The 13,535-nt window shown below is 48.5% G+C and overlaps 2 protein-coding genes across 13 annotated transcripts in view; one reads left to right on the top strand and one right to left on the bottom strand.

The window, feature by feature from the left end:
* The window catches only part of SYNM (synemin), a 28,481-nt gene extending 24,099 nt beyond the window's left edge, over positions 1-4,382 (top strand). The window contains 2 exon segments of the mRNA XM_025438209.3: positions 2-511; positions 1,363-4,382. Of these exon segments, the coding sequence (XP_025293994.3) occupies positions 2-511; positions 1,363-1,701 (849 nt within the window). The 3' untranslated portion in view covers positions 1,702-4,382.
* Positions 4,383-6,628: 2,246 nt separating this feature from the next.
* Positions 6,629-13,535, bottom strand: part of TTC23 (tetratricopeptide repeat domain 23) — a 96,078-nt gene continuing 89,171 nt past the window's right edge. For 11 of the 12 annotated variants that reach the window (XM_049108428.1, XM_049108424.1, XM_049108435.1 and 8 more), the window contains 3 exons: positions 7,678-7,760; positions 6,917-6,992; positions 6,629-6,769 (listed from right to left, as the gene is read on the bottom strand). In XM_049108428.1, coding sequence (XP_048964385.1) covers positions 6,647-6,769; positions 6,917-6,992; positions 7,678-7,760 — 282 coding nt within the window. In that variant the 3' untranslated portion in view covers positions 6,629-6,646. Of the gene's footprint in view, positions 6,770-6,916; positions 6,993-7,677; positions 7,761-11,917; positions 12,134-13,535 lie in introns of those variants that run through there. The other variant, XM_049108427.1, reaches the window with a different exon arrangement.

The following is a 13,535-nucleotide window of genomic DNA, read 5'->3' as shown; positions in this document are numbered from 1 at the left end:
AGGCCCGGAGAACGTCTCTGTCGATGTAAAGAAAGTCCACACCGCTGGTGGTAGGTCCGTGACCTTGGTTGCCCAAGTCAACCTCTCGAAAACCGTGGACGCCAATCAGCTAGACCTGGAGGAGCTGAGCAGAGATGAGGCCGGGGAAATCGAGAAGGCCGTGGAGTCAGTGGTACGGGACAGCTTGGCCAGGCCGCCCGGAAGCCCGGACAGGGAGAGTGCAGCCGAGGTCCCGGCCGCTGGCCTTGGCTTCAAGCGCTGGGCCACCCAGGAACTGTACCGCCCCTCCGGGGAGGGGGACCGGGCCGGCCCGGCCTCTCCCGGCACCGAGGCCGCCGTGCCCCAGGGCCCCGTGTCAGCCACCGTGGAGGTCACCAGCCCGAGGGGCTTCGGCCAGTCACACGTGCTAGAGGATGTCAGCCGCTCTGTCAGGCGAGTCACAGTAGGCCCCGCCGGAGTCTGGAGGACGGAGCAAGTCTCTCGAGAAGGACCCACTGCGCAGGTGGTGGAGGTGAGTGGGGAAGGTGACCGACGTCAGGCAGTCGGCTTGGCCGGGGCCATCTGGTCTGGAAGGCACCCCACCCTGGGTCCTGATCAAAGACGAGTGTCCAAAGAAGTCGTCTTCCAAGGGTCTGTCCCTGCCTTTCAGGAGGTGGGGGGCCCAGGAGAGCCTGGCCCCATAGAGCTTTCCACACACACACACCCACACCTCAGAGAAGCACAGGGTTTGCCTCCAGTCTCGTGATGAAAGGGATATTGTTTCTCAGAGCCCCATTTCTGGGCGGGCACAGGTGGTGATTATTCTCAAACCGAAGAGTCAGTGGGGACCCAGCCTTTTGTAAAGCAACTTCAGGTTGACCCCAGAGAGGGGATCAGTGAGCACATCGGGGCACAGCCCCACTTCTAGACAGAAGGCAATGGGGCTTCTGAGAAGCTTCTGTGCCTCCCGAAGAGGGGTCAGGGAACAGCGGATCCATCAGGCGGGTCAAAGGCGGGTCTCCGAGGCATCAAGCCTCTGCCCGGAGAGAATGAAAGGACTTGGGAGGCAGTGCCCGCAGAGAGGGCTCGCCAGGCTCCTCGCAGGTACGCTGTGGGCAGGCAGATGCTGGTGACTGGAGTACCCAGTGGCCTCAGGAGGCCCGTGTGGGCAGGAGAGACGTTGGGCATGATGAACAGGCACCCTGGGCTGGGCCCCGCAGGAACCCAACCCTCTGAACAAGTTGTCCTCCGTGTCCCGTTCCTGGAACACTGGCACCTGCCGGTTCGGCGGGCTTCTCCGAACCAGGCTGACTTAGCAGACGCAGCAGTGCAGTAAGGCACGTTGCACCGAGACCCAAAGGCTCCTCTCTGTTTACCTTTCAGGTGGATGTGAGCGATGCAGAGGCGACCCCCCGCTGGACGCAAGAGACCACAGTCTTCTTCCCAGGGGGGACAGAAGCGGCAGTGCAGGGCGCCCCTGACCCCGGTGCCTGGAGGGACGTGGGTGGGGCAAGCGCCTGGGTGGCCAGTGTGAGTTTCCAGGGCTCTGCCGGGGATGGACGCCAGGTCCCCGGAGACCAGGCCAAGGAGCAGGCTGAGTTTGACAAGACGGTGCAGCTCCAGAGGATGGTTGACCAAAGGTCGGTGATTTCGGATGAAAAGAAAGTTGCCCTCCTCTATCTAGACAACCAGGAGGAGGAGAGTGAGGGACACTGGTTTTGAGACGTATGTTGTTTTCCCGAGGTTACTTACCTGGTAACGGGGCAGCACACAAAGGCCTTTACTAATTTGAAGGAGCGGGGCTCACTCATGTATTAAGGCTCCTTTTGTTTCTCCAAAGGGCGCTCTGGGCTCTGTCAATTTACTTAATAATCTGCAAAGTTTGCAAATCAACTCACGCCATTGAAGGCGTTGGGAGTTTCATTTTTGAGGCGGAACTTGGAACAAAATTAGTTTTTATGGCTTCAGTCTTAGAAGTTCCTTCTCCTGGACCAGAGTCTCTCCACTCCTAGAGACAATTTCTACCAGTTTTGCTCCTGGTCACAGAAATGCCTCGCATCTGTCTGAAATCACAATTAACTATCTGTAGGTAAGAGGTCTTTATGGTAACAAGATCAAAATATATTTACGAGTCCATCTTGCATGTGCGAATACGAAATAACAAATAACCTTTAAAAGGAAAAATGCATACATTTTTTCTCTTCTAAGTCTTCTCAAAAAGAATCCTCGGAAGGAGGCAGATTGCTTCTTCTATTAAAAAAATAAATTCTAAATGATTTTTATCTTTAGGAGAAAGTTAAATTCACTTTAAGACCCAAATGAATTGCTTTCTATGTGTAGAGCTTTAAAAAAATATATAGTGTTTTATTTATGCGAAGGACGGCCTCAGCCTGTTGTGGTATTTCAAGTCCACACACTTGCTATGTTTGCACAGGTCCCTAGGACCCTGCACTGTGCCCTGTGTGTAGGGAAAATGACTCTTGGGAGTAGCTTAGAGTACTTTTTTTGCAGCATTAGGTGGTTAAGTAGCACACAGTCTAAATAGTTATTTTTTGTTACACCCAAAGTTCTGGAGTCTCCAGCTCCTATCAGAATATTCTTAAGCTTCTCAGCATTCTAGCCCTTAGCACCTAAACATTTAGTTTTCCTGGTGGGAGGCAGACCCTGAAGACCATAAAGAGATCGTTGATGCTCAGAGGAGAACTTGGCTTGCCAGATGGTCGGGTGCAGGGTGGACAGCGCCTCCCAAAGAGGCCCTTTCAACCCACCTTGAAAGGAGCCAAGGTCTTCCTGAGCTCAAAGACTTAGTGATGAAAAACCACTGCCAACCTCAAGGAAGTTTTTGCCTTTTCAACAGAAATCATTACAGTTGGGGTGCTTTGTTCAGGCAAGTGAATACTAATGTAGAATAGAAGATGATGTTTTGGGGGAAGAAGCTGGGTGCCTGTACTGCTGCCCAGCACTTGAAGCACCCAGGAAGGGCCCTAGCGGAAGGCAAGGGCCCTACCCTCACAGGCCACAGGATGCTGACCTTCAAATACGTACCATTGAGTTCACGATATTAGAGTAAAGGCTGCTTTACTGGGTTTGTTTCATTTTACATAGGGCATTGCTTTTAAGGCTTCCATCTTTAAAGGGATAGTCTCACGCAAAAGTAATATCTCTAGTATTAGCACAGTATTATTTTAATCCAAGCTAGTTTCTTGCACATGTTGAAACTGTACTTCTAGCACAGAATCAATCCTAGAACTGCCAGTAGTGAGCTGAGGAATAAGGATTTGAGGTGACATCAGCCTCAGGTGGGGTATGGTGATGGGGTGGTGGTTATGAAGCACAAGGGTCTTCCCCCTGGGTGGGAGGCGGTCACACAGTGGCTCTCGGATCCTCTCGAGACCTCCCTGTCTCCTCAGCCCCCAGAAATGGCTACAGCAGATAGTTTAGGAGCGTGCATTTTCTTACTAAGTGGGAGAAATGCAGCAAAGCTTTCAGGATGATCTAATAAACACTGTGAATCAGAGTATAGAGAAAGTTGACTTGCAAGTTTAAACCTTTGTCATCTGCCAGATGAACTAGCGATTGTCACAAACTGGTACAGAGGTGACAGCTTTGCAAGCAAAGACTTCTCATTTGTAATACAGTCAAGGATGGGCTGATTTTATGTTAGCCATAATGGGTGATGGTATTTGTGTAAGTGATTTATTGGTCAGGGTGACAGCTTGCCATTCTGATGGTAAGACAGACTGATGATGGGGGAGTCTATGATGTGAGTGAGTCCGAGTGGCCTTAGTTTAATGTCCCTCTCCTGCCTTGTGATCTGGTAAATGAGTGTTGATGTGGACAGGTTATTAATATCATGACCCACCTCTATTTGGAAAAATAAATCTATCTTAGGTCTTAATTCATATTTCAATGTTAGATCACGAATCTTCAAGAAGTAGCCTGCCAAGGGTATTCACCAAGGTGGACTCCTGAGCTGTGTTTGGTTACTTGGTCTGGATCACCTAGGAGTAGGGCATGTCCTCCACCCAGTGCTGGTCACCCTACAGCTCCGAGTCCTTTAAAACCAGTCACTCTGGAGACACTAGAAATCAACTTGCGGTGGGGTGGGGTGGGGTGGACAGAACCAGTATTTACCATTGTGGAGACAAAACAGTATTAATAGAACGTTTTTCACCCTCCCACTGGTGGTTTCAGTATTGTTTCAAATGTATATTTAGGATGGAATCATCTAAGAAGCTGATCTTTCTAAGCTCCGGTTCCCTACAGAGGGAAATGTCACAAGAATGTATAAAAATAAAAATCTAAGGAAAAAAACCCTCCAAATTGTTCCTAGAGAGAGTGTTTTCCTGTAGGTGTTTTTGTAGTTTCTATTTAAACTCTAATTAAAACCTGTGTTTACAGCATTGTTTTTTAAATTTTTTTTTTAATGATGGCAGAGAATCACTGGGGGGAGAACATGCATGAGAAGTTCCAGTTCCCTACCCGAATCAGAATTTGATGTTAACACAGAACCAGAAAGCATGGCAGACAGAGCAAAACTCAGCTGCTCGTGTTCAAACGTAGACTGGACAGTTTGTGGTAAGAATGTGGTCATCACAGCCTGGAATGGAGGTGTCTCCCGGGACATAGGACTTTCAGTGCTAGACCCAGGACAGTCCTGGGCACACCAAAATGGTTGGGTCACGTAGGTGCAAATTGAAGGAGTTGGTTAATCATGGCCATTTCTTAGGCGCTTGAAAGACTTGTAGTTGTTTTGAGACCTAGGCACAGTTATTAGATACCCTGACCAGTGCGTAACTTTTTACCACAAAGACCATGAGGATCTATAGTCTGCTTCTCTTGCTGAAGTTAACACATTTAATAGATGGGAGACACTGGGGCAGGACGTGCCGAAATCCATTCTTTCCTGGGCTAAGTTTTTTAAAAATGTGTTTTAGTTTCTGCAATTGCAAGATCTTATCCTCCAAGAGATACAGAGGAAGTCACATCAGAATTCACTTTTTTCCCCAAAAGCCCAGCATGGACTGTCTGCTCAGGCTGATGCAACAGCACAGCACAGACTCACAGAGTGGGAGGCTCACACAGTGGACACCTCTCCCTCCGCGTTCTGGAGGCCGGAAGTGGAAGATCAAGGCGCTGGGGGCCTCAGTGCCCGGTTGCAGCTGTCTGGTTCGCAGATAGCCATCTTGCCGTATCTTCACGCGGTGGAGAATGCGGTCATCTGTCTCGTGTCTCTTCTGATCAGGGCACTACCTCCATTCATGGGACTCTACTCCCATGTATCCCATCACCTCCCAGAGGCCCCACCTCCTAATACTTTCACACTGAGGATTAGGGCTTCGTCATGAATTTTGGAGGCACACATTAAAAAAATAATAAAATGCTTACTCCACCATCCACATTGAAACCCATGTCTTCAATCAGATGGGACACTTGGTGAGTAGTGACCATGTCTCCTGCCTTCATCCCACAGGCCTATCTGGGATAAGTGGGAAGGAGTGGGAATGGCTTGTGTGGCCAGTTGTCACAACTTCCAAAGGGGACAAGGGACCCTGCCTCTCTCTCCACCCTGTCACAGGCCTTTTTGGTTTATTAACACCCTTCATTCTTGAGGTGGGATCCTGCACAAATGGAACCAGAGTGGCTCTGGGTTTCCCATTGGGTACTGGAGTAGAAGGGGGCCTGTGTGCTGCATCCTGTCGCCATTGTAGCACCAGCTTGCAGCCTTGTTGGATCATGGTCCATGGGATGACGGTGGGAAGGAGAAGGAACAGCACCGCGCACTGTGTGTACTCTACACCTCTTTCCAGTACCGGCTCTCATGGTTGACTGCATGAAGAAAGGTGCTCAAAACTTCCCACTCTGCTTTTCCATTCTCTAGCGGCAATGACCTCCCTGGAGACGGAAGACCACTGTGGACACAAGCGCTCGTCCTGCTCCACCCACCCCTCCCTCACGTGCTGAGCCCAGCTGAGCTATCTCCAGAGGGCAGCCATGTTCTCCTGCCTGGAGTAGAGGCCACAAGTCAGCAGCCCTCCCCTGCAGCCTCTCCAGGCTGGCCGCCTCGCCTTTTCACTGCCTCCCCTGCCCTCTAGCCCGTTTACCACCATTCCCTCCCTGCCTCGCTGTACTGGGCTCTTTCCCTCCGTTACCGACTAATTTCACCCTTATGTGTAGTAGGTAGTGTCCATGTTGGGTGGCAAGCTCTGAGGGGATGGGGACAGCATGTCTTGTTGACTCTTGTGTCCCCAGCTCTCACCACTTGCCTGGTGCACACTGGGGGCTCAGCCACTTTCAGTCAAGGCCCTTTGCATGGGTAAAGAAAAGCTTCCTCCTGCTCCTCTCTGGGCTCCGAGAACTCGGAGGCAGGCTCCTTTTAAAAACACATAACAGCCCCAGTACTTCCAAGATTCCTCTTATTATCATTTTATCTTCAATCCCTATTATCTTCTTATAAAAGGGGCTTTTCCCTGTCAGAACTTTATTGTTTCTAATCTGACTCCAGGCCTACACAAGAGGCTCTGTGTACAGATACTGTACATGGTATTCACACACAGCAAGTTTCAAACTTTTGAAGAGAAGCCTTTTTTAGCCCCCGGTAGTACTGATGGGTAAAAATTTTTGTTGGCAAGAAAAATCACTTGGGCGGTAAAAAAGAACAAAGGCTTTATAGAAGCACCAGATCGCCCGAAGGGTCTCCGAGGTCCCAGTGTGGCCCACCGGGAGTTGGCGGCGCAGCTCTGTTGCCTGTTGGAGCAAACAGCCTTGACGGCATTGAATCCCATCGCCCTGTGGGAGAGGTTTACAGGCTCCCTGGCCGTCGGCTCCCAGGCACGACTGAAGCTTTCTCTGGGGCGGGGCGGGGCGGGGCGGGGCGGGGCGGGGCGGGGCGGGGGCCTCAGTCGGCTGCGCTGGGCCTGGCCTTCCCCGGCGCATCGTGCTGGGCCGCGCAGCCGCAGAACGCCGCTTTGGCTCTGGGGGTCTGCCTGGGTTTCACGGCCACCTCCGGGGCCCTGCAAAGGAGAAGGGGGGTGAGCGTGCTGCCCCCGGCCCTGCACACGGGCACCCTGCAGCTCTCGCCGCTGTGAAGGGAAGCCCAGCGAGGGGAGAGCCCTGGCTCAGGGACAGAAAATGCCAATTCCTTGGGCGCACTCGCGCGGAGCCGCATCAGCCGGAGGCTCTGAGGCAGCGCCCCCTGCTGGCTGTCCCCTCGCCTTCGGGCCTCCCGGGATCCTCCCCGGGCGGTCACGGTCACGGTCACGGTCACGGTCACAGAGGCCGCAGGCTCGGGGAGGGGTGGCTCTCCACAGCAGAGTGAGCCTGCTGGCGGAGAAAGACCTGGGGCGGCCTTCAAGGTGGAGTCAGAGGGCTCTCAGGCACCCCGCCATCCTGCCGGCACCCTGGGAGGAGGGGAAGCCACGGGCGGGCCGCGCTAGACTGCGCCCTGGCCTTCCGGCGGCGGGGAGCGCCCGCAGGTGCCGGCCGGCGGGAGGGAGGATCCCAGGGGGGCAGCTCATCGCTTCCAAGCATCGGGGCAAGGGAGATCTCTTACAGCCGGGTTTTCAAAGAAACCACTGGTCCTGCATAGTTCATGAGTTACAGGGAAGTCACTTGGTAAGACTTTCCACAGTCTCACAGAACCAGCTTCCTTTGAGATCTGAATGGCAAAGGACATGGTGGGAGGGGAAGCCAACTCACTTGGCCAGGACGTCCATGGTCTGCTGGGTGGCCAGAGTCCTCTTGTCCTGTGGTCCGTATAAGAGAGTCTGAATCTGAAGACACTGCAGAACACCAGGTAGTGATCATGAGATTATCAAAATGTCACTGAGAGCATTTCATCAAGTATCATTCTCAGTAAAGAATACTTCATTCACAGACCCCTGCTTGACGGGACTGGTGCATTCTCAGGGTTTCTCACCGACAGTCTGACCTTCAGTTTGGACGCTCTGAGGGATCCAGGAAACAAATGTGAAGTTTTAACACCATTTGACACAACTCCCTATGACTAGCTGTATGCAAACTGTGTTTAAAGTAGTACTTTTAGAAAATAAAGGCAAGAACATTGGTATTGACTGGAGATCTCTAGTTTCCATTTTTAAATGAATCTCATTATAGCTCAGAAAAGTGTTTTAATGGTTTTGTTTTTTTCTTTTGTTAAAATGCTTTATCTTATGGGCTTTCTATATTCATTACTATACAGTAATTTCTTAGGAATTAATTGATTTAGGAGTTAAATATTCAGCTTATGTATATCCAGAGCTAGCTTTGCCTTGATTTCTCCCTTCTGCTTATGGAGCTGCCATTTGGTTGCTTGTACCAGGCTAGGGCAAACTCAAGGAAAGGATAAAGAAAGTTGTGCCCCCAAATGGCCAAACCCAAAAATGGTTTTCATCCAGAGACAGACAGTAGACCAATAGAACATGGCAGAGAGTCGAACACTTGACAGATGGCAGGAGTGCCTTGAAAGGTCTAGGGGGAAGAGCTGAACTAGTCAATAAATGGAACTTTTAGATGAAAATATTGGAGGTTTGTCTTTTTCATCTTGAGGGAGGGAAGTATTTCTTAGACAATATCCAGACAAACCAAAAGTAAAAGACTGATAAAATTTAACTGTATTAAAATTCAAAACATCTACGTACCAAAATTCATCTTAAGCAAAGTACAAAGAGGGAAAGTACAAAGTACAATGAGGGAAAATATTCGCACAATACTGAGAAAGGGTTAGTATTAACAGTGCATAGAGAACTCCTATAAGATAATGAGAAAAACAACCCACCAATAGAAAATAATCAAATAATATAAACAAATTATTCAAGGAAGTTGAAAGTTAAGTGGCTAATAAACACACCTAAGCCCACTAGTAATCAGAAATGCAAACTAAAACTTCAATGAGGTTGTTCCTTCGCCTATTAAATTGCAAAAAGTCTGATAATAATACCAAGCTTTGTCAAAGGTATTGAGCAAGAACTCTTACCTACTGGGCAGTCCAGGTGGCTCAGTGGTTTAGCGCCACCTTCAGCCCAGGGTGTGATCCTGGAGACCCGGAATCGAGTCCCACATCGGGCTCCCTGCATGGAGCCTGCTTCTCCCTCTGCCTGTGTCTCTGTCTCTCTCTCTCCCTCTGTGTCTCTCATGAATAAATAAATAAAATCTTTTAAAAAGAAAAGAACTCTTACATATTGATAGTGGGTGTTGAAATTGGTACAACCACTTCTTTTTTTTTTTTTTTTGGTACAACCACTTCTTAAAACAATTTGTCACTATTCAGTAATGGATAGGTAAATTGTGATAAATATGTATTGTATATGTACAATATCATACAGATTTTTGATGTGCGTATATGTAGCCACATAGACAAATCTCGTGATTCTAGAGGGGAAAAAAAAGCAAATTGCAGATGGCTGCATTTTATATTATTATATATTACATATTGTTATAATGTATATTGTATATATAATTTACACGAAGCTTAAGAAGCATGTAAAAACAAAGCCATTGTAAGATAATTAAGACAGCTTGAGAATGATATCAAATTCAGGATAGTAGTCATCTGGAGGTAGGGTAGGAAATGCTTATATTGAATAATGAGCTCAAAAGTGTTACATTCTTTCTACTTTTCTGCATATCTGAAATACTTTATATTTTTAAAATATTGAATTGGTCTTTCTACATGGTAACAGCTTGAGTCAAAAAAAAGTGTGAGGGTTTGGGGACTTTGTACTGAAGACTGTTTATTTGTTCTAATCTGCCAACATTTTTAGGTCTTTGAGAGAATTAAAATGCAGGCAGCCAAAATCCTTTGTCTAAGATATGGAAAATATCAAAACCTTCTGAATGTTTGGTTCAGTCTGAGGACTTGATGTGGTTCTGGAATCTGAGAATGTGGCTGTCTTCTGGAGGAAAGAAGCATTATTAGATGGAGACGTGACACGGTTCTCTTTTAAAAGAACAGATCTTCACTCTGTTGAATTATATAACACCAGGAAGTAGTGCACTTGTTCTCTTATTCCATTTAGCTTATAATCCATTATCTCCAAAACCCCACCCCCTCCATCCAACAAGTCCCAGCCTTTCTGAATCTGCACTGGGGCCCTGGCCAGGCCTGGCTTGGGCAACGTGCTGCTCATTCCATGGGTTTGAGCCAGACCTGCTTTAATCCACAGATAAACTGCTGTGAACTTGGGAAATGCAGGACCCTGAGAGAGTTCTCTATTGCTTTTGGGGACGGGTTTCTGATACCCACGACACTTAACGTAAACTCTTTCAACCCTCCTCTCCTGCATGTCTCCCAGCTGATGGAAGCTTGGGGGTGTCTCCCCGCAGGGCACAGGGCCCGGGAGAGGAGTTGCTTAGGAAGGAACTGCAAGCAGGAAGCCAGCAGGCTTTCCCCTCACCCATGCCTGGCAGTGAGAGGCCTCTGTCCAGGGCTAACAAGACTTCATTTTCTCCTGCATGGCCAGAAAGACCTTAACTCAGTATAAAAGATCAGGTCTAATTTTAAACACACCTGACTCCTCTGTGTAGATATTTATGAGCACCTCCGATGCAGCTCGTTTTGAGATGAGCTCATGCCAACATGCCTTTGTGCTAATTCATTCATTGTGACATTAGAATTTTACTGACATTTTAACAATTATTTGAGATGTTTTGAGGTCTCAGATTACCCTGCCTTAACAGATGGCCTCCTAAATCCAAAACTCAGGAGGAATTTCCATCCTACCCCTTTGGTTACTGAAGCTTCTCCCTGGCCCCTCATTCTCTCAGGAAAGATATACTGGCAGCTAAATATTCACGGATTCCTGGGAACACGGACATGGCGATTGACAGTGCCTCTACAAATTCTCACTAGTTTTACTAACTACCTTCATCCCAGACCCTGTGTGCCGATCCTTTTCCCCGGGGAAAATGTTTGTAGAGAGATGGAGGTAGGAGAGAGGGCCATAATCAATACTCAAGTCCAAAAGAGGTGAGCCCTGCCCATCCCCATCCCTACTCCCTAGACCCTGGCAGTCAAGACTCTTCTCTTCCTGGCATTAATAGATTTTTTTAAAGGCTACTTATCCTCATTGAGATTTGCCCCAAATTGTAGCTGAAGCGAGAAGAGTTGTAAAAGAAAGCCAACTAAGAGGGAAACGGGTCCTCAGCCCCTGCCTAACCTCCTTTATGATGCAGCGCCCAGGGATGCCATACGGGGCACATCAGGGAAGAATCATTTATCCGTTAGTTGGAATAGTCTTCAACAGCCATCTTTTGAAAAGAGTGAAATAATCCCTTACTGACCCTTACTAGAAAATGTTTACAGAGCCGCGTATGTATCGGAGAAACATAAACTGAGTTTTTCAATGTTCTGCTCCTCTTAGCTAAATTCGCTTAAGCACTTTTGTGTGAAATAGGTATTTCGATTTCTTTTGTTAAAAATACAGACATTGACAGAGGCAAAGTCGATAAGTGTTAATGGAACCTCCTGGGAGCCCAGCATTGTAAACCCTTCTCTGAACTAAGTAGAGAACTCCCAAGCCTTGGTTGTAGAACATTCTACGCTGTAAGTCAAAGCTGGTTTTGTGCTCTCCAGACTCCTCCAAGGCCTGTGCAGTCCTATTTGAAATCAGCCTCTACAGGGTGTTTCTCATTTTTCCTTAAGTGAACAAGACACCCCGAAGTTTCCAGAATCCAGATGAATTCTGAGGAGCCAAGGCATTGCTGTTATTCTCTTTGATTTTATCTGCAGGGCTTGGGAGAAGTCATTTGGGTTTCTATTATTCCTTAAATGCCAAATAAGTAGCTTTCCTCCAGCTGTAGAAAGACAGAAGGGGGCACCCGCTTCTACACTAGCCTGCAAGCTGCCCCTGCAAGGGCTGTGTTTCTGTTGCTTGCCTTTTGTGCTGCTTGCCAGGGCCCTGGCAAGCCGATGTGCGATAGTTGCTAGGTGAATGAATGATTAAACAAGTGGACAAGCAGGAAGCTCCTGAGTGGCTCAGTTAAGCATCTCCTTTGGCTCAGGTCATCATCTTGGGGTCCTGGGATCGAGCCCCATGTTCGGCTCCCTGCTCAACGAGGAGTCTGCTCGCTGCTCTCCCTCTGCCCTTCCTGTTCGTGTGTCCCCCGCCTCCTTTCTTGCACACACGCTCTTTCTCTCAAATGAATAAATGAAATCCTAAAAACAAACAAGTGGACAAGCTGTTCATATGAAGAAATAGGACTCCAGGGATCCATCACTGTGGATGGGAGCTTCACTGTGGGCGCAGCGTTACACACCTTCACCCTCCAAATCCAGGCAGGTTCAGTAGCTACAAGAGCGTTGTTCACTAGGTGCTGCTTCTCTTAGTCATTTGTAGGTGCCGAGCTAGTTAAGACACAACTTTAAACATCTGATGTGAAATTTTAAAAAATTCTCTTTGACGTGACTGAGCTTGGAGAGCTAGGTTTCTAAGGGGCCTGGGAGACAAAACAGTTGGGATTAGAGCCATCAGGTAGTGTCTTCCCAGCTCTGGGCTACCTCTGTGGCCCAGACCTCATGCCCTTCCCAGTGCGGTTGGAAGGGTGGCTCTGGGCTGGGGGGATGGGGGGCTAGCTACGGCATGGAGGTTAGCTGACTCAGTATACTCTGGCTTTAGAAAGCCACAACAGCTAAATGCCCAAACTGACAAAGGAGCGAAGCTTCTGGTTTGGGCAGGAATCTCTGACAATCTGCTGTCCCAACTCAAGGCCATTTATTTTCATGGCAAGTGCCTCTCTGCAGGACGGGATTGGGGTGCCTTAGCCCTCCCTTCCTCCATCAACTTCCAGCCTGGTAAGGGTCTGTGCCAAGCTTGTCCTGCTATTACATGTATTTTGTCCTTATATGAGGTGAAAAACAAAACCAGAGAAAGGTAAATTAAAAAAAGACTCTAATTCTCAAGATCTGAAATCACTACTCTTCTTTACATATTATCTGCTGCAACGGTACACCCTTGGCAGAGAAATCACCCAGAAATTCATGAGCTGTGTCTCTGTTTTCATGTCAATTCTCAGAACTGGTATGAAGAAGAGAAGAGGTCAGAAACCAAAATACATGGAAGTGTGAAATGTTTTCAGTGTTTAGAAAAACACAAATATACTTTCATTTACTAATCTTTACCAGGCAGGCAGAAGTGATTTACTTAAATGATGACCTTGGGAGGACTGAAAGGACAAACCGAAACACAATTCATCAGGGGGCATTTTCCTGCAGAAACAGGGACACATTTTCCACATAGAAACAGGGAAGCTCGGCTTTCTGGAGCCCTACCCAGGAACCAAGTCTTGTCCTCACCGGGCCCCCATCTTCCTCCATCTGCCCTTGCTCCTGCGGCAGATGTGTGCAGAGCCCCTGCAAGATGCCACCCTGTGTCCACCTCAGTGACACAGCAGGGAGGCAGGGGCAGGCTGAAGGCCTTTGTGGGGTGATATGTGAGTTGAGGCCTGCAGGATGGGGAGTTGGCCAGCCATGTGAAGAGCACCAGGTCGGGGGAAGGTGAAGGTGGTGGTGGTGATGGGGGAGGTCCCAGGTAGGAGGACTGGAGAGTGTTTGAAGGAAC

Source organism: Canis lupus, chromosome 3 (assembly GCF_003254725.2).
Source record: "Canis lupus dingo isolate Sandy chromosome 3, ASM325472v2, whole genome shotgun sequence".
Classification (NCBI taxonomy): Eukaryota; Metazoa; Chordata; class Mammalia; order Carnivora; family Canidae; genus Canis; species Canis lupus.
This window is presented reverse-complemented; position numbering and strand designations above follow the sequence as displayed.